Source organism: Perca fluviatilis, chromosome 20 (assembly GCF_010015445.1).
Source record: "Perca fluviatilis chromosome 20, GENO_Pfluv_1.0, whole genome shotgun sequence".
Taxonomy (NCBI): Eukaryota; Metazoa; Chordata; class Actinopteri; order Perciformes; family Percidae; genus Perca; species Perca fluviatilis.
This window is the reverse complement of record NC_053131.1, coordinates 4,398,303-4,422,753: the sequence shown is the minus strand read 5'-3', so window position 1 is coordinate 4,422,753 and position 24,451 is coordinate 4,398,303. Positions and strand designations below refer to the sequence as shown.

The 24,451-nt window shown below is 42.5% G+C and overlaps 1 protein-coding gene across 1 annotated transcript; it reads right to left on the bottom strand.

Moving 5' to 3' along the window:
• Nucleotides 1-1,659: 1,659 nt before the first annotated feature.
• On the bottom strand, nt 1,660-24,104 carry dio2 (iodothyronine deiodinase 2). The gene is made up of 2 exons (XM_039787073.1): nt 23,461-24,104; nt 1,660-3,641 (listed from the first exon to the last, which is right to left on the bottom strand). Exons 1-2 carry the CDS (start codon nt 23,695-23,697, stop codon nt 3,051-3,053), a joined length of 828 nt encoding a protein of 275 aa, XP_039643007.1. The 5' UTR covers nt 23,698-24,104; the 3' UTR covers nt 1,660-3,050.
• Nucleotides 24,105-24,451: the final 347 nt, after the last annotated feature.

Here is a 24,451-nt window from a genome sequence, read left to right as displayed (position 1 = left end):
CAAAGGTGATCTTCACTGCATGCGGGGGATACCAAGCTTTACTTGGCAGAAATGATGAGAGGGCCGAATGTGTCAGGATGTGAAGTCCAGTAGCCATCAACTGAGAGAATCACTGATCTGACACCAAATGCATGCACAATGCACACAACACATGAAAGCAGCCCATGAACCATAGTACATAAAACACACCTTCCGATCGATGATGTTAAATGCATTACTGACAGAAGGTAAAGTGCAGAGCGACACACACATTTGAAATGACCAGTGACAGAACATTACATTTTAATTAGATTGGATGTAGTTCTTATATTATTTTATCATAGCTTTAGAGCATAGAAAATTGTGTTATTTTGGAGGAGCTCAGGTCTAAGTCTTCCTTAAGCAGGTCATGCTCATAAACTGAATAAGTGTGCAAGGAGAGTTGTGAGGGAGGTACAGTAGTATTGCCACTGCAGGATTATAGGAGAGTGGTAAAGAAAAAACTACTCTTGAAAGCACTCACATGACATCTGGGCTACAGTTTCCCAGAAGGCACGTGGAACACCCTGAACTCAGATGGTTCTATGCCCTGATGAGACCAAAACTGAGTTTTTGTCCATTAGACTAAGCACCATGTCTGGTGTAAGCCAAACTTTCCAAACCATCATCAAAATACCATTCCGACGTGAAGCATGGTAGTGGCAGCATTATTCTGTAGGATTTGGCTTCTCTGCAGCAGGCTAGTGAGGGTAGAGGGGAATGAATGCAAAGAAAACCTGTTGAGAAAACCACATGCTGGCCACTTGGGAGATTTGTTTTCCAGCAAGACAATGTAGCCAACGCTACACAGGAATAGCTTCAAAACAACAATATTAAAGTCAGAGACAAGATCTCAATCCATTGAGGAATTTGTGGCTGTACCTAAAAAAAATCTGTTCACTTGTGATCTCCCTACATGCTGACAGGATTGAAAATATTTTAGTGTCCAGGGGCCATTTCAGGAAGGAGGTTTAACAAACTGAGTCTAACCCTGAACTCTGAGTTGATTTACCCTGAGATGGGAAACTCTGTATAATATTACTGGTAAAATGGTATTGAATCTATAATCTATTTGACTTAGGTGCAATCCTGCGGGCGAAAAAGTCCTAGGCCTACTAACCCCATTCTGAGGTTTGTGTCCAGGGAACACTACAAAAATGTTTAAAACACATTTCAGAGCAAGTCACACTCTTCTGACGGCGCTTTGCTATACAGTGGCTTTACTAATATGCTCCGCATCACCAATGTTATAAAGAAAACTGCTGTTTGCAGAAAAACGTAATGCGACACAAATAATGTGCTGGGATGTAAGAGCATGTCCATGATGGGTGACGTTAGTGATATGAGGACGGATAAGGTTATGTAGGCTACATAACTGATGGACTGGGAAGAAAAATTATACCGCTCAAATGGGTAGGCTAGTATCTGGAAATGAAAATGCATCTATAGTCGGGGCCTCAATATCATCTCCTGACGTATGTTTAACTCCCTGCAAAGTAATACAGCTTCTTCAATGGGATCATCGACAAAAGGAAATGCCATGTTTTGAGAAAAAAAAAATGTTATAGTCTGCCTAACACAGTTAATAAACCAACCCTGTTTTTTTATTCATGCAGATAACAAACTGGTCTAAAATGCGCCTGATACAGACTGAATGAATAAATGAGGAAATGAAAGAGCGCTGTGTCAGAGGGAGGAGACTGAGAGAAAAAAACCTGCTCCCGACCAGGTTAGGTTCATGCATGCATTTAGGTTACCATGGTAACTGACTCTGAGGTTAAGTTACCTCTCTTTCTGAAATGGGCTGGAGTTAACCCTCTCTCTCAGATTTGATTAACCTCCCTTTCTGAAACAGAAAACCCAGAGTTTCCCTCATCTCAGGGTTTTCACTAAACCTGCTTTCTGAAACAGACCCCAGATGTGCAAAGCTTAACCTACCAAGACCTAGCCACATTGACCCAAGGTTGGAACTGTATCCAAAGGTGCATTTACTGAACACAAACTGGGATAGGGTGATCACATTAGAAAGATTTGTTTTCACTTTTACATTATATTGTCTTTCTGTTGATCTGTGATAAAAATGCCAATTAAATCTACTGTGATTCACTAGTGTAAACACAAACACATCTAAGGGGATGAAGACACTATGGAAAGGAAATAAAATATAAAGAACTGTCAGATGGAGAAAAATGGTCACAATGTACTCTATGAAATAACATTTATCTAAGAAGAAAGGACGGTAGATAAACATCATGCATAAAATTAATATATAAAACCGTATTACTTTATAAAACATAAAAAAACTAGGAACTTGTGTTTTCTTACCTATATATATTTTTTTCTCCAATGGAAATCACACAAAATATGATTTTAGCAGCAAAAGCGGGCATAAATACAGATGAAGCACACCATCAGCTGTGGCCTCCAATCAACTGTGTGCATAGTTAATGGGGGTGATCAGAGATCATTAAAAGGTCTTAAAGCTTTAGTGCGTAACTTTTTTATATTAATGAACGTCCATTATAATAACAAATGAGTTGATACAAAGATTAAGTCGATCAGCTCTACGAAATTGTGTCGTCGGGTGACAGAAAATTGAGCGAAGATAATAACCTCTTCTGAAGAGTCCATCATGTTTTTTAATCCTCCGTGTCCTCCTTGGCTACTAGCAACAGTGTGGAGGAGGGGTAGGGCTGGTGCGCGGTCACGGAAGGCTTGTATCATGTGGATGTGCTGACAGTTTTGTTGTCATTACTTAGAATTCCTCATGGGGGAGACAGAAACTACGCACTATAGCTTTAACATGTGGTCATTTCAGTTTAAATGGACTGGTGTGCCAAAAGTTGGTCTGATTTTACACTAAAAGAAGTCGCTCCAGAATTTTGGAACTTAATTCATTACAGCTTTTGGCAGATGATATAACCATATTTCACCTTTTGATTTTGACTTTATGCATATACAAGCCGAAGGATCTTTGATTTCCTTATTGAAATATGGGACATGTCCTCCTCTGTACTTGTCCTTAATTTCTCCTACCGTTTACCGAAACTCTGTTCCAGCCACTGCTGCACATCCTTCAGATTGTAAAAAAATGGACCCTTACTGCCCAGGTAGGCAATCTTTCTCTGTTGTACTATACATACCCGTTCATTTGACACCCCATAAGCCACATTAGCATTGTTGTCCATGCAGTCAGCTACCAACTGACACTGCGGTGGCAGGGAAAAGTGCTCAATGAGTTTCCGTGCTGCTCCCAACCTCTCCTCCAGGTTCTGGTGTTTCCGGATATCGAAGGAGCAAGGGCCCATAGGAGGGGCCACCCAGCCATCAGACGGGTGAGCCTCATCAATGTACACTAATAGGAAATCAGCTACATCACTGAAGTCCTCCACCAACTGCCTGAAAGCTGGCAGGTGGTTGATGAAGGGGGGTCAGGTGGCTGAGCCAAAGTTGACCACTAGAGGGCGGTCTGAGGACTCAAAATCCAGAAGCTGACACTCATCTCCATTTGCGTTCCTGGCACCAGGTGGCATATTAGTTCCATTACAGATGCTGCTACTCCATTGGTGGCCATCAGGGACCTTCACCACTTTGGAGTTGGGTGCCTCACAGCCAAGTTTCACCTAAGGAGATGAAAAATAGGGATTCAGGTTTACTCACACAGTGCACACATCATTAAAGTGGGCTATGCCTATATCTTTGAACAGAGTCTTTTCATGATGTATACAAATATAGCACTGCTAGCTGTTATAAAATAATAAAAATGTAATATTAACAATAGATTCAGCCAATCTGAAAGGAGATGTTTGTTAGACTGTGTTCGTTGTGTAATATAAGATATAAAATATATATATAAGATAGATAGATAGATAGATTTAGAGTTCACCCTCTCACCAGTAGATGACAGTATGAGTGTTTAAATGGTTAAAAATAATCCTTCATTAGTGCCAGTGGGAAAAATTGCAATATCAGCAAATGGGATAGTTCAATAACATGCATCTGTTAAAAAAGCAAGATATAATAATAATTAAAGCTGCGAACAGCGATGGACGGGCCCTCGCGCCTCTGCGCGCGTTGGGGTTACCGGCTGACGCCGCTCCTTGTGACCGTTCATTCGCTCGGCACTCAGACACCACAAATCGTCACCAATGAAAAGAGAACTCCCTGCCGAGTTCAATGATACCATGATACCTCAAACAAGACTCTACGTCATACGGTTCATCAGTGTGAAAGGGGGCGTGGCTAAAGCATAGGGGGCGGGCCAAACCATCACCAATGAATAAGGAAGTCTCTGCTGAGTTCAATGATATCTCACACAAGGGTCTACATCAAACGGGTCATTAGTTATAAAAGGGGGCATGGCTAAAGCATAGGGGCGGGCCAAACCATCACCAATGAAGAAGGAACTCTCTGCTGAGTTCATTGATACCTCACACAAAGGTCAACCTTAAATGGTTCAAATGTTATGAAATGGGCGTGGCTTAAGCTTAGGGGGGCTGGTCAAACCATCACAGATGAAGAAGGAAGTCTGTGCTGAGTTCAATAACACCTCACACAAGACTCTACCTTAAACGGTTCAAATGTTATGAAAGGGGGCGGGGCCTGAGTAAGGGGGCGTGGTCATATTATAGGGGGCGGATCAGTATCACATGTAGACCACACATTCTGAGTTTCATGTAAATCGGATGATGTTTTTCATATAAGGCGCTTTTCCTGTTGCCAGCGGGGGGGTGCTATGACCAAAAGTAAATTTTGGCCTGTAGGTGTCCTCAGGCCTGGACCCTTGTCAATCGTGAGAAATTTCGGGCAGATACGACAACGTGCACTCAAGTTACAACAACTTCTTTGTTCATCGCTAAACACTCAAAATGGCCGCCACGCCACGCCCACACCGTCTGACGAAAAGTTTTTCTTTTAATAACTTTTCATTGTTAAGGTGTTGGGATGGTACAGACCACGTTTGAAGTCCATTGGATGAAATCTCTAGGAGGAGTTTGTTAAAGTATAGCACCTTGACTTTTAGGCCTACTTCCTGTTGCCACTAGGGGGCGCTATGACTTTAAGTAAATATCGGCCTTTATTTGTCCTCAGGGTTGGACTCTTATGAATCCTGAAAAGTTTCGAGGTAATCGGACAACGTACACTCGAGTTACACCCACTTCCTGTTTCGGCAGCGAAACACACAAAATGGCCGCCCCGCCACGGCCACGCCCTATAACAACTTTTCATCTTTAACGTCTTAAGATGGCACAGACCGAGTTTGAAGTTGATCGGATGAAATCTCTAGGAGGAGTTCGTTAAAGTACGACATGTGGAAATGGCCAAAATCGCACAAATTTCGAACTTTGAAATCAAAATGGCGGACTTCCTGTTGGGTTTAGGGTATGGCTCTAATGAAGTTTTTTGTACATCTTGACATGATACATATGTGTACCAATTTTCGTGATTCTACGTTAAACGCACTGCAGGGGCTCAATTTTCTTAACTTTCTAGGGGGCGCTAGCGAGCCATTTTTGTGTGCCTATTCCTGAAACCCTTAAAATACGTAAATTTCCACCAGACTTGATGCAACCGCCAAATTTGGTGAGTTTTTGAATATGTTAAGCCCCTCAAAAAGCCAATTCATTTGACAGGAAAAGAATAGAAAGAAAGGAACAATAATTCCTTCAGTTTCAATAGGGCCTTCGCCGCTGTCGGCGCTCGGGCCCTAATAATTCCTTCAGTTTCAATAGGGCCTTCGCCGCTGTCGGCACTCGGGCCCTAAATATGTAAACCGCAAAAAGCATACATCCAACTACTGAGGTTGTTGATAATGCTGGAGCTCTCCTCCGAAATTACCTGGTCAACGACTCAATGGAAGATATTGGTATTCTCCATTATCAAGTACCCATAAACAAACAAGTCACTTTACTATCGAAGGAAGTCCCCGTTGGTCCGGAAAATCAAATTCCAACATCGTACGACCAACATACGATCTAGGACAGACAAGAATAAATTCTATCGAAGGAACAAAGCCAAAGAACCCAGATACGTACTGGACAGCCAAATCGCATCAGCATGCTTGGTGGATCCCGAGGAAGTACAAAGCATATACTCTGATATATGGGAAGGAAGAGCTAACTTCGAAGGCCTGGGGCAGTTTGGTTCCCTGCCCCTCTCTAAAAACTCAGCATTGGAGCTGCCATTCTCCCCTGCTGAGACGCTAGAGGCTCTCAAGAAAATAAATAAGCATTCCACTCCAGGCCCAGATGGGATTACCTATTTTTGCTTAAGTGGGAACCTGATAATCAGAAGCTTTCATGCCTATATAATACCTTCCTCTGCGATCCATCCATCCATCCATCCATCCATCCATCTTCGTCCGCTTATCCGGTGTCAGGTCGCGGGGGGAGCAGCTCCAGCAGGGGACCCCAAACTTCCCTTTCCCGAGCCACATTAACCAGCTCTGACTGGGGGATCCCAAGGCGTTCCCAGGCCAGGTTGGAGATATAATCCCTCCACCTAGTCCTGGGTCTTCCCTGAGGCCTCCTCCCAGCTGGACGTGCCTGGAACACCTCCCTAGGGAGGCGCCCAGGGGGCATCCTTACTTGCGATGGTAAAGCAAATGAAAAAAAGCATAAAAGGAAGTCGAACCTCCCTAATTCCTAAAGGGTTGGATCCGAAGAAACTCTTGTCTGTTGACCAATGGCGCCCTATAACTATTGGTCCAGTATCTTGAGAATCTTATCAGGCATACTCTGAAGCATATCCCATTCATGAGAGACAGAGGGGCTTTGTTGATTCCCCAGGATGCTCGGAAAATCTCTCCATCCTTAACGGTGAGCAAGAAAGAGAAAAGGCCACAGGCAGTTTCTTGCATCGACTTTGCGAAGGCATTTGATAGGGTAGCCCATGAACACATTCATGAAGTTCATGAGAGAAGAGGAGTTGACCTTAATCTACTGGGAAGGATTGTACAAGCCCTTGACAAGTTCAGGGCTTACCAAGAAAATCACTATCAACAAGGGAGTGAAGCAGGGCGAACCAACGTAACCCATAATATTAAACTTGGCAATTGATCCACTTCTACTCCTTTTGGAAGCTAAAGGAGACATCCTGAGAGACATTACCAGCAAGATCTCTAAAGCCCCCTTAAAACCTACCCAGAAGCTCAAACATTCTGAAGGTATGTGGGATCCCTAGGATCCTCTATAGGGCCGATCTGGGCGAAGCCAAACAAGGCCTGATAAATGAATGTGACAATTCAATTCAGTTCAATTAAATTTTATTTATAGTATCAAATCATAAAAAGAGTTATCTCAGGACACTTTACAGATAAAGGAGGTCTACTACTGCAGGGCGTTACAGCATGTAACATGGCACAACAGAGCATGGCTGGACGTAGCAGGACGCAGCAGGATGCAGCAGGACACTGCAGGGCACCGCAGAGCGTAGCAGGGTGTAGCAGGGAGTGCAGCAGGACCTCGGCGACAGCTGCAACCATGATTTAGGTGCCACCCTAATCAAAGGAAACATGCTGGGCGAAAAAAAAAAAAAAAGACTCCGGGGAATAAGCTCCTCAGAGCTAGGTTAGTAACAAGCATTTCTGGGACATGGACGCAAATTAAAAGACAGAGAAGAGAGAAGCTCAGTGTGTCAAAGGAAGTCCCCTGGCAGTTTAAAACTAAAACAGCATAGCTAAGAGATAGGGAGGGGGTGTTCCGTGACTGTGGCTACACACCGTCCCCCGCCGGTCTAGGCGAACGCTGCAACTACTCACTCCCTAACTATAAGCTTTATCAAAGAGGAGAGTTTTATTAGGGGTCCAAGCCCGAGGGGGCAAGGGATCCGCGTGTTGCAAGACAACGCGGTTCACACTCCAGCGGAGCGTGGAACCCTATTGTTTTTCTAAGGATTTTTTTTATTCTTCTTCTTCTTCTTCTTCTTCTTCTTCTTCTTCTTCTTCTTCTTCTTCGCGTAAAACTCCGACTGCAGCATAAACCGTACATGGTGGGGGGTTGCCCTTTTCAGGACTGGTCCAAAACCCCGCAAGGACCTCAGGCGCAAACATTGACCCATTTCCACCATTAGGTGGCGCTATAGCAGAAAAAACGCGTTTGGTGCTATAACCCCCACACCCCACCCCCCCCCACCAAAACCCAAAAACCCACCCCCCCCCCCCCCCCCCCAAAACACCCCCCCCCCCCCCCCGCCTATAGTTTTATGCGTAAAAATCGTGATTTATCAAAAACCTACTTTTCGAACTCCTCCTAGACCGTGCGACTGATCTGCACGAAACTTGGACCGTTAACATCTCCAGACTGACCTGACTAAAAGTTATGGAAAGAATTTTTTTACATAAATATGCGATAAAATTTAACAAACAAATTTGTGTAGCTAACTATGAAAACACCAACTTTGGCATATCTCGCCAAACTAAATGCTATCAACCCCAAACTTTAGGTTATTCTTTGCCATGCCCCTCTGGGAGTATACCGTTTTGCCAAAATTGGTCACCAGGGTGCTGCAAGTAACAAAAAGTTTATATCTCATGGAACGCTCATCCGATTGATACAAAAATTTGATGGGTACCATCAAGGGCCAATCTTGAGGCCAACACTAGAATGGAGTACCGTGGGGGTCAAAGTGGGCGTGGCCTATGGGACCCGATGTGACCCAACTCTAGATTCACCACTTACACTAATGTGAACAACTTCAAATTTACAGGGTAGATTGATAATGGACCATGGACCACCCCACCCAAAAATTACACATGTGGTGGCGCTTGTTAAAAGTTTTTGTCATTAACTTCCCACAATACACATCACACATTTACTTCTTACATCCACGTGTTCCTTGAATTATGCTGAATTGCCTGATGTAGGCCACGCCCATTTCGCGCAAACGTTTTTTCTCTCAGTGTCGCGTAACGGCAAAACCAACTTTTTCGAACTTCGTTCCTAGGCTGTGCAACCGATCGAACGAAACCTGGTAATTTAGCCTCTCCAGATCGACCTGACAAAAAGTTATGGAAATAATTTTGCTATGTTAAAGTATGCCAAATTGACAACCAAACAAATTGTCCTAGCTAGCTACCACACACGTACCATATCATATCTCGGTTAAATTTAAGGTTATCACCAAATGACTTGATATCCTTGTTCAACATTCCACTACGATACTCTCGACCAAATTTGGCTAAGATCGACCTTTAGGGGGCGCTATAAGCAACGTTTATTTGTTTTCCCGCCAATTTTCTCATTGCATTTCAATGGGAAATTTGCAATTGCAATATCTCTGCCATAGTAAAAGCAATCAACACAAAATTTGTGGTGCTCGTTCGGCATGGCGTTCTGAGGCGCTGTACCAAATTTGGCAAAGATCGGCCATTAGTGGGCGCTATAATCAACATAAAAGTGTTTTGCCCTGTCAATCAATGTTAATGGAATATTTGCAATGGGAATGTATCAAAGACCTTGCAGCTCACACTTCTCAATATTTACTGATGTTTACCTCCTACCATTACGTTTTGGTTTTCGCTTTCGCGTGCTCCCCTGAGGCCTGTATGCACCAGTTGGCGATTTGACGCGCAACGCCAACTTAAGGCTCAACCAAGGATTGTCTGTACGCATACGTGGAGGTCAGTTGTTATCGGGTTCAATCACCGCGGTAACTCATGCTGAACACCTAACCTGGTTGGGAGCAGGTTAAGTTGGAGATCAGAGATCAACCGGTGATAAAGCACCGCCTACTGACCAATCAATAGGTCGATTGATAACGGCGTCACCGTTCTTAAAGAAGATCAGGCGGAGCTCGGTACAGAGAGAGAGAGAGAGAGAGAGAGAGAGAGAGAGAGAGGGGGGCGCTCCAAAAGTTAAACATTGAGAGACCAACAACCCCGTTAACATGGGTATTTTTGTGAAATATAGCCTATATATTTTAATGGGAGGGAATTACATATCTGCTTCTTGAGCCATGTGTGGGCCAGGCGCGCATCGGTTTGAATTATGTTTTTATATATTTTTTATTTGCTCTCACGATTGCTTCCCACTGCCAGGGTTGCAACTGAAATAATAGGCTAAAGAAACGACAGTTTATGGAAAGCACAAGTGTAATTATGGTCAGATCTTGGTCCTGACTGATGGGGAAGTGATATTAATAAGCGTTGTGATTTAAACATCTACAGCGTCGGCTATTCATTTATTTTTTTTTCCAGCTTTCCTTCCTGTTTTAGGAAGCAGCGACTGTATTGCGTTTTCTCTGTAAAACCGTGTCTGTGTTCTTCATATTTATGGAGAATTATAATTTGCTCTTCTTATATAACATGCGGCTCTGGTAGATGTTTGCGATTGGTTGTGGTGCGCAAACACAGCCTCTTTTATGTGAACGCGCGTGCCGCTGGATTGGGAAACCCTGAGTTGACTGAACTAGTTGATAACCAGCGTCGTAGTACAGGTTATGCACAAAAATAGGACAAAATGTAACTCTTTTCTCCCACTTTTTCAATCAAAAATCAACACCATTCATATGCGCTGATACCGTGCAAATAAACATTGCAGTTGGTGCTAAGTGGAGAGTCTGTCATAGTGTGATTGGGTATGTTGGTGGCATTGATTCTTAATTTCCCCCGAAGGTGATCACGGTTAAGTGTCAGTTAAACTTCATCTCCAATCCTATCTGTATTTGTGAGAAGTGGCGCTGTCCTGAGTTGAAAGCCTACTTTACGGCTTTATTATCGAGTTAATAGGCGCGTGTGTTCGTGTCGGTCGCTGTCCTTTTCCTAAGGTTTTGAAATGCAAACAACTTTTGACTACTTTATTTTTTTAAACCACGGGCGCCCTGCGGACCCCTCGGAGAGAAAACATCACATCAGCCTATGACACCATTTACAACAACCTGACCACCTCCCCCTCTCTTTCAAACACCACACCTGCCGGTACCTCCACCCTCTAAGTCACTCTCTTCTCTTCTGCTGTCCCCTGTGGTCAGGGGGGTTGAGAAGTTTGTTTATAGTAGAGAATTGTTAAAAGTAGTCTGTACATGCGTGGAGATGAACTGTTAACCACTACATTTGCAACGGCAGAGTACCGCAGACCTCGTGCATCAAACCTCTCGACATTCACCAACGTTTGCCCCCCCTACGTAATGCTTCCGGTCCCGCATTGGCGCAGCTTCGCGGGTCATCGGGGGCGACTGGCGCGGCTCCCCGGGGCATGGCGGCCGACTGGCATCGGAGGCGAATGGCATCGGAGGCGAATGGCATCGGAGGCGAATGGCATCGGAGGCGAATGGCATCGGAGGCGAATGGCATCGGAGGCTTGGGCCCCGTCATAACTGCTTGCAGTTCTAGTTATTTTAACATTTACTCTTAAATGTGGTGACGGTGCCTGCCCCCGAAACCCAGACTGGGAGCTGGTTCCACAGGAGAGGCTCTGGCTCCCATTTTACTTTTAGAGACTGGAACCACAAGTAACTACATTCTGGGAGCACAGTACTCTAGTGGGACAATAAGGTACATGAGCTCTTCAAGATATGATGGTGCTTGACCATTTAGAGCTTTGTAGGTCAGGAGAAGGATTTTAAATTCAATCCTGGATTTTACAGGAAGCCAATGCAAAGAAGCTAATACAGGAGAAATATGATCTCTTTTCTTAGTTCTTGTCAGAACACACGCTGCAGCATTTTGGATCAGCTGGAGAGTCTAAAGGGACTTATTTGGACTACCTGATAGTAAGGAATTACAGTAGTCCAGCCTGGAAGTAACGACTGCATGTACTAGTTTTTCAGCATCGTTTTGAGACAGGATGTGCCTAATTTTGGCAATGTTATGAAGATGAAAAAAGGCTGTTCCTGAGATTTGTTTTAAGTGGTCGTTAAAGGATATATCCTGATCAAAAATAACTAGATTTTAACAGTAGTACGTAGGTTAACAGTAGTGCGGTAGTAACAATATCGACAATCCAGTAACGTTCTTGGATGTTGAGGTCCGAAGTGTTTAAGGCCCAGCACAATAACTTCAGTTTTGTTTGAGTTAAACATCAGAAAATTGTAGGTCATCCATGATTTTATATTTTTAATGCATACTTGAAGTTTAGATAACTGACTGGTTTCGTGTGGCTTGATTGATAAGTATAATAGGGTGTCATCCGCATAACAGTGAAAGTTAATTGAGTGTTTCCTAATAATATTGCCTAGAGGAAGCATATATAAGGAGAATAGAATTGATCCAAGCACTGAGCCTTGTGGAATGCCATGGCTAACTTTTGCGTAACTGGAGTATTTATCGTTAACATTAACAAATTGAGATCGCTCAGAGAAATAGGACTTAAAGCAGCTTAGTGCGATTCCTTTAATGCGAACTAAATGTTCCAATCTCTGTAACAGAATGGTATGGTCAATAGTGTCGAATGCAGCACAAAGATCTAATAAGACAAGTATGGACGCAAGTCCTTTGTCAGCAGCAGTTAGAAGGTCGTTAGTAATTTTCACCAGTGCTGTCTCTGTGCTATGATGCATTCTAAATCCTTACTGAAAGTCCTCAAATAAACTATTGCTATGCAGAAAATCACATAACTGATTGGCGACTACCTTCTCAAGGATCTTGGAGAGAAAGGGAAGGTTAGATATAAGTATATAGTTGGCTAAGACATCAGGATCGAAGGTCGGTTTTTTCAGAAGAGGTTTTATCACAGCTACTTTAAATGACTGCGGTACATAACCTGTTACTAAAGACATATTGATCACATCTAGTAATACAGGGTTAACCATGGGTAACGGTTCTTTAAGTAGCCTCGTTGGGATGGGGTCTAAGAGGCAGGTAGATGGCTTAGCTGAAGAGACCTTCAACATGAATTGTTGAAGGTCTATAGGATAAAAGCAGTCTATGTCAGGTCTTGTCGTTCTTTCTAGCAGTCCTGCATTAAAAGGTGAACCATTAGAAGCTGAGGGCAAAAGTGATGAATTGTATCTCTAATTGTTTTGATTTTATCATTAAAGAAGCTCATGAAGTCATCACTACTCAGTGCTATAGGAATAGATGGCTCAATAGAGCTGTGACTGTCAGCTTGGCTACAGTGCTGGAAAGAAACCTTGGGTTGTTCTTATTTTCTTCTATTAGTGATGAGTAATAGTCTGATCTGGCATTTCTGAGGCCCTTCCTATAGGTTTCTTGCCTATAGGAAGGGCCTATAGGCAAGTTTGGTGGAACGGCATTTACTTTCAAGTTTTCGCGTGATTTGTCTTAATTTGCGAGTTTGGGAGTTATACCAAGGTGCTAGTTTCCTTTGCTTCATCATCTTCTTTTTGAAGGGAGCAACAGAGTCTAAAGTCGTCCATAGGCAGGCCATAGCACCGTCTACAAAATTATCAATTTGGGGGGGACTAAAGTTTACATAAAGGTCCTCTGTTATATTAAAACATGACATTGAGTTAAATGCTGTTGGAATATTTTCCTTAAATTTAGCTATAGCACTGTCAGATAGGCATCTAGTTTAGAAGCTTTTATCTAATTTGGGTAGTAAGAATTCGAAAGTTATTAAAAAATGGTCTGATAATAAAGGATTCTGAGGAAATATGATTAAATCTTCAATTTCAATGCCATATGCTAGCACAAGGTCGAGGGTGTGGTTAAAACAGTGCATGGCCTTATGCACACTCTGACTCTAGTGAGTTGAAAGCAGTACTAAGGCTATTGCTGTCAAAGTCCACATGGATATTAAAATCACCTACAATGAGTACTTTGTCTGATTTAAGGACTACACACAGGGGCGCCGCCAGGAATTTTGGGCCTCATGACAAAAACTCAAATTGGGCCCCCTCTGCGCAGCTGTTGTCACCACATCTCTAGGACCTAACTGTCCCATCAAAAGCTTTACATAACTCTGATTAAAGTCTTGCAACTGTCTTGCTTCTTGTAGTTCAATACTAGTACTAGCACAATATTTATTGCTGGTGACTTGTACATGCATGCAAGTCTAGTATGCAGTTCACTATTTGATGCGAGATTAAAAGCAACCATAAAAAAATGTGCTGAAGGCCATATTTTACAGTCTCAATGTATTTTTACTGGAAAATTCTCTTAACAAAATGATTATTATTAATTATTGTTATAATTATTAATGCATATCATCTAGGTCTTTGGTTTTACCCCTGAAAGGTAAATTCCTTGATGCCAAGTGCAGTGTTACATCCAAGATTCTCTGCAAGAGAGCTCTGTTCTTCTCAGTTTCTGTTTGGATCTGCTTTTGCAACTGAGAGTCAATGCCACTAACAGCCATTACTGACTGTTGCAAGTTCTTCCATTTGAAATAGCAGTCTCTGTGTGCCGTATTCTTCTGTGTGCCGAATTTATCATACATCCGATGCCACTTTACATCACACATTTTATATCCCTTTTGGCTGTTCAGTGCACTAAGAGAAGGTATTTTTGTAAATGAGAGAAATGCACACATGGGATGCAATACAATGCATTAGAAGATTTGCTGTAAGTTACCCAGTCTCTCTTCACCTTTTCCCTCCCATTGGCTGCCTTACTGTACAATAAGTATTCTGGGAATGCTTTTCCCTCAGAATCCTGTGGCAGTACATCATCATCATCTCTGGTGACCAGTGCCCTCACAAAATCCTCTCTGTCCCTATCAGTCAAATTTGCTGGCCACAAACCTGGGTCATCCTTTTTATATCTTTGTCTGTCTTCTTCCACCATGCATCTCTCATCCTCATCATCACTGTTACTTTCTTTCCTTTCTTCCTCTGCTTCCACACTTCTTCCTCCTTCTACCTGAGAGGGCCCTGGCTCTGTAGGATGTACACAATGCATGTGATACATACATATATACTGTGATATATACAGTATATTTATTAAAATATGCCATATACCAATAAATAACACTAGCACTACAGAACACTGACCCAAATTACCTACAGTTCTGTATCACCAACACTTGATTACATACATTAGATACGATAGATTTTTTTGTGTTTATGTGTGTGTGTATGTGTGTGTGCAAGCTTCTCAAATAAATTGCCCTTCATGATGGGAATAATAAAGTCTGTATTTATAGATGTCATTCCATAATTCAATCTAAATGAACGTATCAAACTGGATTATTTTAATATTGTCTGTATCTTACATGCAGGCTCAGGTAAGCTACTCACTGTTTCCAACTGTCCTGCATCCAGTACAGACAGTAGGTTGTTGGTTTTTAAATTTTATTTCATAATGATCATTAAGTGAGAAAATAATTGTTATTAATGTGTTTGAATTTCTGTTATTAATAAATATTTAATTTTCTTTTTTGTAATGGTAAAAAGAGCAAGAGAGACAGAGAAATCCCCACAGACTCCCTGCAATGATGCTACATTGAACATTGAACACAATGTTGCTCACCTTCTTCACTGGGACAGGGAGGGGCACAGTTAGGGGGAGACTGGGGTGCTGCTGACTCATTTGTTGTTAAGTCTGCTAAAAGGGGAAGGGACAATGATTTAATATGAATATCTTGCTAAACGTTTTCCTGCACTGATTAAATGGTGATTAAATGTAGGCTAACACTAGCCTGTAGCTAGCTAGCTTATTTAACTATGGACATTAAGCCAACAGGTTAATACCACTCACAGACTATAGGCTACCCACCTACCAAACAAGTAAAAGCAAAGAGATCATTAATTGTATTACTATATTTGAAATATATATACTGAATGATGATGGTTTAATAATTTTATATTAGTTTCTACCTATTTTTTGGGGCCCCTGTCAGTCATGGGCCCTTGGAATTTTCCTAACTTTTCGGCGCCCCTGACTACACATGATAAAAACTATGAGAATTCAGATAAAAATTCAGAATACAGACCTGGAGCTGGGTAAGCAACAACAAATATAATTGGCTGTAATGTTTTCCATGTTGGCCTGAGCCTCTAGGAATTTGAGTATTATTATGACTGGGAGGAGTGGCTTCATTTAGACTAACATATTCTTCATGGCACAGCCAGGTTTCGGTAAGACAGAATAGATCAATTTGATTATCTGATATCAAATTGTTTACCAATACTGCTTTAGAAGACAGAGATCTAATATTTAATAGTCCACATCTAATTTCCCTATTCTGTTCTATCATTGCAGTGGTTGTTTTAATTCCCTGTTTTGTTTACCTTTGATTTAACCGATCTGAGTCAGGGGACAGACACCGTGGTTATTAGACTATGAGTGGAACGGAAGCACAGATAAGCGTGTTGCATTGCACCTCTGATTACTAATATCAAACTTGGTTGTCATGGTTTATGACCGATAATAGACTCGTCAGATTTTTGGATGGTGGGATGAATGCTCTCTCTCCTAATCAGACCAGGCTTTCCCCTGAACACCCTCCAGTTATTCACGTAGCCCACATCATTAGCTGGGCACCATTCTGACAACCAGCGGTTGAAGGATGACATGCGGCTGTACATGTCATCGCTTGTCAGGTTTGGCAGGGGTCCAGAGAAAACTACTGTGTCCGACATTGTCTTTGCATATGCACAAAGTGACTTAACATTAATTTTAGTGATCTCCGATTTACGTAATCGGGTATCATTACCACCTACATGAAGTATGATCTTACTGTATTTACGGCTATTTTTAGCCAGCAGCTTTAGATAGGATTCTACATCGCCCGCTCTGGCCCCAGGGACACACACGACCGCAGCTGCTGGAGCCGCCAACCTCACGTTTCGCAGTATAGAGCTCCCAATATCCAGAGTTGGGAGGGAGAGGAATTAGCCATTGCTAAGCTAAAGTAGCTAACAGCATTTTAACAATTGTGAGATCAGCGAGGCAGTCGCTGTAAGAGAAGAGAACTATAAGTGCTTGAGTATAACTAGTGTAGTTTAAATGCAATCCAGGCAAATAGCCGCTAAATTAAACAATATAGCAGAATTGAGTAAGTTTTTGCTGGAGCAGCAAACTAGCGTCGTAACACAGGAACACCGGAAGTGAGACAATACGCTTACCGCTTACGCTTACAGACAGTGTTGGGAAGGATACTTTCAAAACGTATTTCGTTACAGAATACAGAATACATGCCCACAAATGTAATTTGTAACGTATTCCGTTACATTACTCAATCTGAGTAACGTATTCTGAATACTTGGATTACTTCAGGATTACTTCCACATTGAATTGCGTTTTATAAGTGTAGGAATGCAGCTATCACATCCAGCTTACTAAACAGGCCTATAATGGTATGTTCTTTTTATTCCAACTAGCTGAATGTGTACCTGAACAAGCAGATAGATTATTGTATTGGTAGTCCCGAACTGCATACTACAAAAATCTAACCGCAGTCTTGATACCACGAGCTAATTTTAGCTAACGTTAGCTAGCATGTAAAACGGGGCTAGTCAGTCTTTAAACGGCTCTGGAGCTAGTAAATCAGCACGTAGGAGAATGTAAAGTCGCACATCAACGTTAAAATAGCAAGGTGACCAGTAAAACTACAGCAGACGACTACACCTGGCTAATTAAAAAGTTAGCGGTCGTTGATGATATTAAGCAGCATATGGTGGAGTTGCAGCTGAAAAGAGTCAAAGTCTGTGACCATGGCAGAAAAGCAACAGGCTAACAACCAGTCGCCGACAGATATTGGTAAAATATTCGCAGCACTAGAGAAAAGCTCCACTAAGCTAAAAGGTCTGACGAAAATTTCTGCCCATTGTTTCTAGTTGAAGCTCTCCGGTCTGGTCACCAGAATGAATAAGGTTGGGCACTGCGTCGAGAGATTAGAGGTGGCCGAGATAGAGAGACAGGGTGATCCTGCTGCTAGCAAGAGAGAGGTCGATATGCTTTGGAAAAAAATTTAAGATTTTGAAAATTAATCCTGACGCATTAATGTCCATTTTGCAATAATGTCCATTTTGTGGGCATCCTCGAGGGAAAGGAAGGAAGAGATATAGTGAAGTTTTTGTGGGAGATGATTCGGGAGTTGCTGAAGACTGAGGGAGAGATTGAGCATGCACACAGAACCGCCAGGCAGGAGACTGACCATGGGCCATTCTGGCGAGATTTTTAAGATGATCGGACCGGGACCTGGTAACAGATTGGTGATGTTTTTCCCTCATTGTTCTCCGTGAAGTTTGCTGAAAGTGATATAATGTAGCGTTGTTTGTGGAGTGAGCACTATAGCGTTTTAGCAGTTAACCTAGGGAAAACACTGCTCTCCTTTTTTACTCCATGCTTACACAGCGACCGAGTGGGGTGATATTGCTTAACTTACACGACTCAAGTTTAGCCATGAATAGAAAATCCCCCTTCACTTAATAGTTATGGGGAAATTATAAAATATAAAGGAAAGTTTTATTCCTACATTAACCTGCACCAATGTTATTCACACTGCTATATTATGCCTGTATGTACAGGACAGTGCATTTTATCTATGCTTAAACATCTGTCAGAGTTTAGGACAATAAGGAACAAAAGGGTTATTGCAGACAAAATGGCACACACGTTAGACTTCAGATGGCAGGAGGTGGTAAACCAAGAACCCAGCATTAAGAACTTTCAAGACATGGCCTGCACTGTTCCAACAGAATGAAGTAATATTCTACAGCTATGCTTCAGAGCTACTTGGTTAAAACAGAAACTGTATACTGAACTGGTTGCATTTTCTTAAAGTCACAAATAAATACCCCTGACATTTTTGTTCCAGATCGATGTAGAGTTCCAGAGGCTCATGTCTCATAGGTAGAGGGGGGTGGCACAGTTTATCCATATCATTAGACATACATTAACCTGGGCAGAGCCATACTGATGTTTCATATTCTAGGATGTTTTTTTCAGCTACTCAAAAGCTACACCTTTGAACTAACAGAGGTTTGGAACAGTTAAATTAATCAAGATTATGTTGTCCTAAATTGAGGATATTAATCTTCGGAGAGAGTGGTGCTGAAAGCTCTCATCTACTTGAGAGAAGGTCCAGATGACCAGGGTGATGATCATGAAGTTTGCACAGTAATACGTATGTCACCTAGGCCTGCATGATTCAGGGAAAAATATGAATCACGATTTTTTAGCTTAGAATTGATATCACGATTCTCTGCCACGATTTTTTTATCATGATGTGTAATGTTTATTGCACACATGAACCATGACAAAACAGAACAAATTGGCAGGAACAAACATAGATTTTTAGCACCTATAGCACATTGTGCATCACCACAAGCCTGTAAATATAGAGGCTTCAATGAAGAAAGAAAATAAAGTAAATACTGGCCATTTAAGTACAGTAGGCTACCAAAAATAGTGACCTAACATATTGAACTAAATATGGCCCTGATACCTAGCCTCGTGAGACCGTCCTGAGCTCCAGTTTTCCACTCGCAGATCAGTCTGGCATCTTGAGATAGAGAAAATTTGGAGCCGTTTGCCAAACGACCGGGCCAATCAGTGTTGGTTTTGAGGCGGGTTTAGGTGGTGATAGACAGATGGTTTATCCAATCAGCTAACCAGTATTTTCAGCCAGCGGTAGCCCTAATTCTGTTAGCTGCTCGCTAATGCTTTTTTTCTGAAAGGGTGCCTTTTATTCGTAAATTCTCGTTACACAAACGGCAAATATCCTTTACCGACATGTTGCTTGCTTGCTGAGCTAACGAGCTATGCTTTGTCTGCAGCAGCAGGGGCGGGCTTGTGGTTGTATTTTCATACGCTTCGTTGATCTGATTGGTTGATTTGGCCCGTCTATCACCAACATAAGTGATAGACATATGGTTTAGCCAATCAGCTAACCAGTATTTTCGACCCTTCCCAAAAGTTCTCCAACGGAAAGTTCCCAGATGGATTTGCCGAGCAAATGCGAAGCAATCCATCTGGCGGAGTCAGGTTACCTGATACCGGCTCTATCTGAACTCAGGGTGTGGAAGTGTTGAATGAACTGACCTCAGACACCTCAGCTTGTGCCCTACTACTACGTTTGTATTTGTACTAACCCTAACTTACACAAACCCCTTCGGTTCACCTATGAAGTTCTCCAAAAAATCATCATACAGCTTAAGCAACGCAAGATGCCCCCTGAAGTCCAAAACCTGTATGGCAAACTTCAAAGCTCACAGTAAGGACTCACTATGATATATTGCTCCTCTTGACCCAAAAAATGGGCTAGTGCCATGATATAGAAAGACAGCATGTAAAAACGGACTCTCTTTTGGATATTGGCCCTTTCTATGCTTCAAGAGGAGCAGGTGCTTCTGTCTATTAGCAGGGATAGGTTTTAGTTTTGACATACGTACTTTAAAGCTATAGTGCGTAGTTTCTGTCGCTCCCATGAGGACTTCCAAGTAATGACAGCAAAACTGTCTGCACATCCACATGATACAAGCCTACGTGATCGCACAAGCACCCCCCCCCCCCAATCCACACAGTTGCTAGTCGCTAAGGAGGACACGGAGGATTAAAAAAACATGATGGACTCTTCAGAAGAGGTAATTAACTTCACTCGAGTTTCTGCGCGGGAAAGTCATCGGATGACACAATCTTCTGAACATAATCATAATGAGAACTACAGAGAGAGTTTTGTGGAGCTGATAGTCTTAATTAGCTTTGTAGCCACTCATTTGGCAATGGCTTGAATGTAACGGACATTCATTAATATCAAAAAGTTGCGCACTAAAGCTTTAAAGAACATTACAAGAGCGGACTCTGTAGAGAAAATCCTTTTTGGTTTAGAGCTCACAAGAATGACTCACTGTGGTGTTTATGTTAGGTTTGTGTTTTATCTATTTACAACTGTAATTCTTTTTTAACCTGGACCCTATTTTCCTATGTTTTTGTGTCTAAGTGACTGATGGGAACAACACATTTTTACTACAAAGATTACTATGTCCTGGACCAAAAATGTAATTTACGTCCACTAAAAGTGTTGTTTTTGCCACTGACAGTGTCTGACCACATGGAAAGCATCCCTACAGAGATAGATTTTTTTGTTTAGCATGGAACTGTGAAAAATCACTACTGCCAAACCCACCAGACTCCCTTAAAATATTGAACTTTTGGAGAAACGCAACCCCACATCACACTGCGGTGGCCAATCATGTAACCGGCGATCAGACTTTTCTGTGTGTTTTGAGGTGTGGTTTGAGATGTTGTGAGTGTCCCCTACAGAAAACAGGAAACATCACTGCCTTTATCGCTGCCACAAGAAAGTTTCAAAACACTACCAGGGTAAAAAACTAAATACAAGCACTCACACACGATTGGCCAGGCGTAACCCAATTTGTTCAGGTCCTATCCCCTGACCAATCGGCTATCCTAACCTTAACCACTCGAGCTGCTTCGTAGGGCGGGACTTGCCTAGCAGTTACGTGGGATCCATAATAACTCCTCGTTCGTCTATTTTCTTTCTCTCTCTCCCCCTGTGAAATAAGCTGCCTTCAAGTTCCGTCGGACACGGCAAAATTTATAAACGATCTGACTGAAAACAGTAATTGTGAAATATAAAGTCTACTTCTGCTTTGTTGGACGGTTTAAGAACACAGAAATGGGCCGTTTCATTGACACCCACCACCCTGTGGCAAATCGCGGGATCACCTTTCTTGGTGTGAATGCCCACTAAGTCCGACAAAGCTACCGGTACTTGCTCCGAAGCTAATCCCAGTCACTCTCAGTCGCGCTACCACACACTCCCCATGCATACACACAGACGGGCTCTGCTATTCTCTGAAAGAGATACACTAGAATGGCGCAGAAACCAGGCACACGTATAGACCTCAGGCCACGTACACAGGCTCTGCATATGGTCAAATGAAGCTTTGCGAACGACCGTCTTTATTTACTGAGCTCACTAGATGGTGCTCTCTGTTCAACAAAGGGTTGAAAACACACTGAATTGCCATTCCTTTACCCTTTTACTTTGAACAGTGAGCGCCATCTAGTGAGCTCAGAAAATAAAGAAAACGGTTTGCGAAGCTTCATTTGACCATCACTACTGCATAGATCCTGCATACAACCATACGCATCTGGAAGTAAACATATGACCAGTCAGTGTTTAGGTAGTAGCGTGTGTGTCGTGTAGGGTCACGTGAGTAGAGTGTAGAAGTGTAGAGGGTGTTCAGAGCATGTAGAATTAAAGGGGAACTATGCAGTTTTTTAGCTTAATTTACCTTAACTGAACAGCTTTGGAGTCATTGGAATGGTTATATGACTTTTTTCCAGTTGAATGGTGGTCTTCTCTCTTCCCCCTAGCGCCTGTGAGAGGAAAAACCAGCCTTGCAACTTTCGGCCAGAGAACTGCCAGCCTCAGCGTCAGGAAGTATCGCGTCATATCAGGTCTCGCCATGTAACAAATTGCTTCATGGCACTGCACACATAGGCTCATTCAGGAACCGGCTAACAAGGTAGCAATGGAGTTTTTCACACCATCGTCATGGCTGAGCCGGCAAAAAAGAAGCAGAAAAAATAAGCAGAAAGCTAGGAAAGCATTGTCGGAGGAACAGAAAAAGAGGAAACGGCAGACTGACCGAGCGAGGAGTCAGACACAAGTAAACATAATATACATTCCGAAGCTGTAGTAGCTCTATAGAGAAACCTGCCAGCAAAAAGCGAAGAAATGGCCAAAACTGCATAGCGCCGCTTTAAAGAAGAGGCTGTACAAAGTATATTTGGATTCTCTAGTTATTATATTACACCTTAATTACATCTTAAATATCATTGTTTATAAGGACATACAAAATATATTATTTTAGTATGAATTGGTATTTTTTGTTATTTAATTTTGTAAAATATTAAGTTATTTAAAAGAAAAGGTATTGCACATTTTTTGTTCATTATTTCGTATGCTTGTTTAACTTTGTATGTGTTGGAAATGTTGGTATTTTGTGCATTTTTCTTATTAATAAAGCAAGTAGATTCATGACACCATTATATCGCAATCGTAGTCGCAATAGCAATATGACTTGTGCAGCTCTAGTGTGTAGGCGCTTTAACAAATATTGAGCGTTCAATAATAAAAAGTGTCAACTTTGGAAGTGTAAATCCCCTCCTGCAATCTACTGATTTAATCAAATACAATGGAAACTATAGAATTCAGACAATTTATCATAGATGAACCAGAGCAAGAAGACCTTATCGTTTTTAAACAGTGGGCTAGATATCAAAGGCCTACAATGTCTGGTAGTCTTCTCTTTTCGCTGTGCACGCCCCCGCGAGTGCCATGCACTTCTGACAGAACTCCACATAGTAGCACCAGCGACATGTGCAGCACAGCTGCTGACAAGAACCTGTTTGTCGTTTATTTTGTCTGATGATGTCCTCAGAAAATCATGATTATTTAATTGAACTAGCCTATTTAATTAATATTTGCAGCTCAGCAGCTTGGTAAAGGTCAACATAATGATATCTAAAGTTACAAGTTGTTTACAGTTTAGTGGATTGATGACAATGCATCAGTGGATGGCTCGATTCAAAGCACTGGGATCCTTGAACATCGACAGAGACTTTACCTGCTTGTAGGCGTCCAGCAGGAAGCTGTTCCACACGGAGCGCAGCCCCGCGGAGGTGAGCATGCGGCGCCACTCTCTGGAGCCGGAGCCGGCAGCGGCGGACCTGGAGCAGCTGAGCAGCGACACCGCGCGCTTCAGCAGCACCACGGAGTCGTACAGGGCAAGGAACAGACAGTTTGAAAAGAACCCAGGTAGTATCTGAAGGGTCACGAGCAGATCCTCACTCGCCATTCCCATTTTGTCTTGATGCGTTAATACGACCGCAGGCAAACTATTTCAGACTGGCCTCCATGTCACGCAGCGCTGGATCCCGGCTCTCACAACGCTGGATCCCGGCTCTCACAGTACTGTATCCCGGCTCTCACAGCGCTGGATCCCGGCTCTCACAACGCTGGATCCCGGCTCTCACAGCGCTAGATCCCGGCTCTCAGACTGTGTGGCTGCCAGCTGGATCCTGTCTGTTGTGTTACCTTCAGGTGTTCAGCGGTGTGCGCACCTTCACGAGGCGGCTGGAGCTCGATCACTCTTCCTAAAAGGACATACATAGTTAATATTAAGCCTCACGGCTTATCTTGGTAGGAAGATTGTGACGTCAGCTGTGTTGAATCCCCTCTGTCCCCTCCTCCCTCAGGACTGCACAGTGTGTGTGTGTGTGTGTGTGTGTGTGTGTGTGTGTGTGTATGAGAGAGAGAGAGACAGACAGAGAGAGAGAGAGAGAGAGAGTGTGTGTTTGTGTGACGTTGCGTACAAACTATATCCCAACATAGGGCCTACTCCACAGCGAACTCCAAAAACCAGCAATGAAAAAAGTAGGCCTATCTAAATATCTGTGTGAATGCGTGCATATAAACTAAAATGTTATTTATAAAGTGCAACCAATGTAAATTATATAGTATTAGCAATAGGCCTACATGCATAATCAAAATGTCTATTAAAACAAGGAGCTCGACGCACCAGGATCAGTTTTCTAGATGAGAATGTATGTTATTTT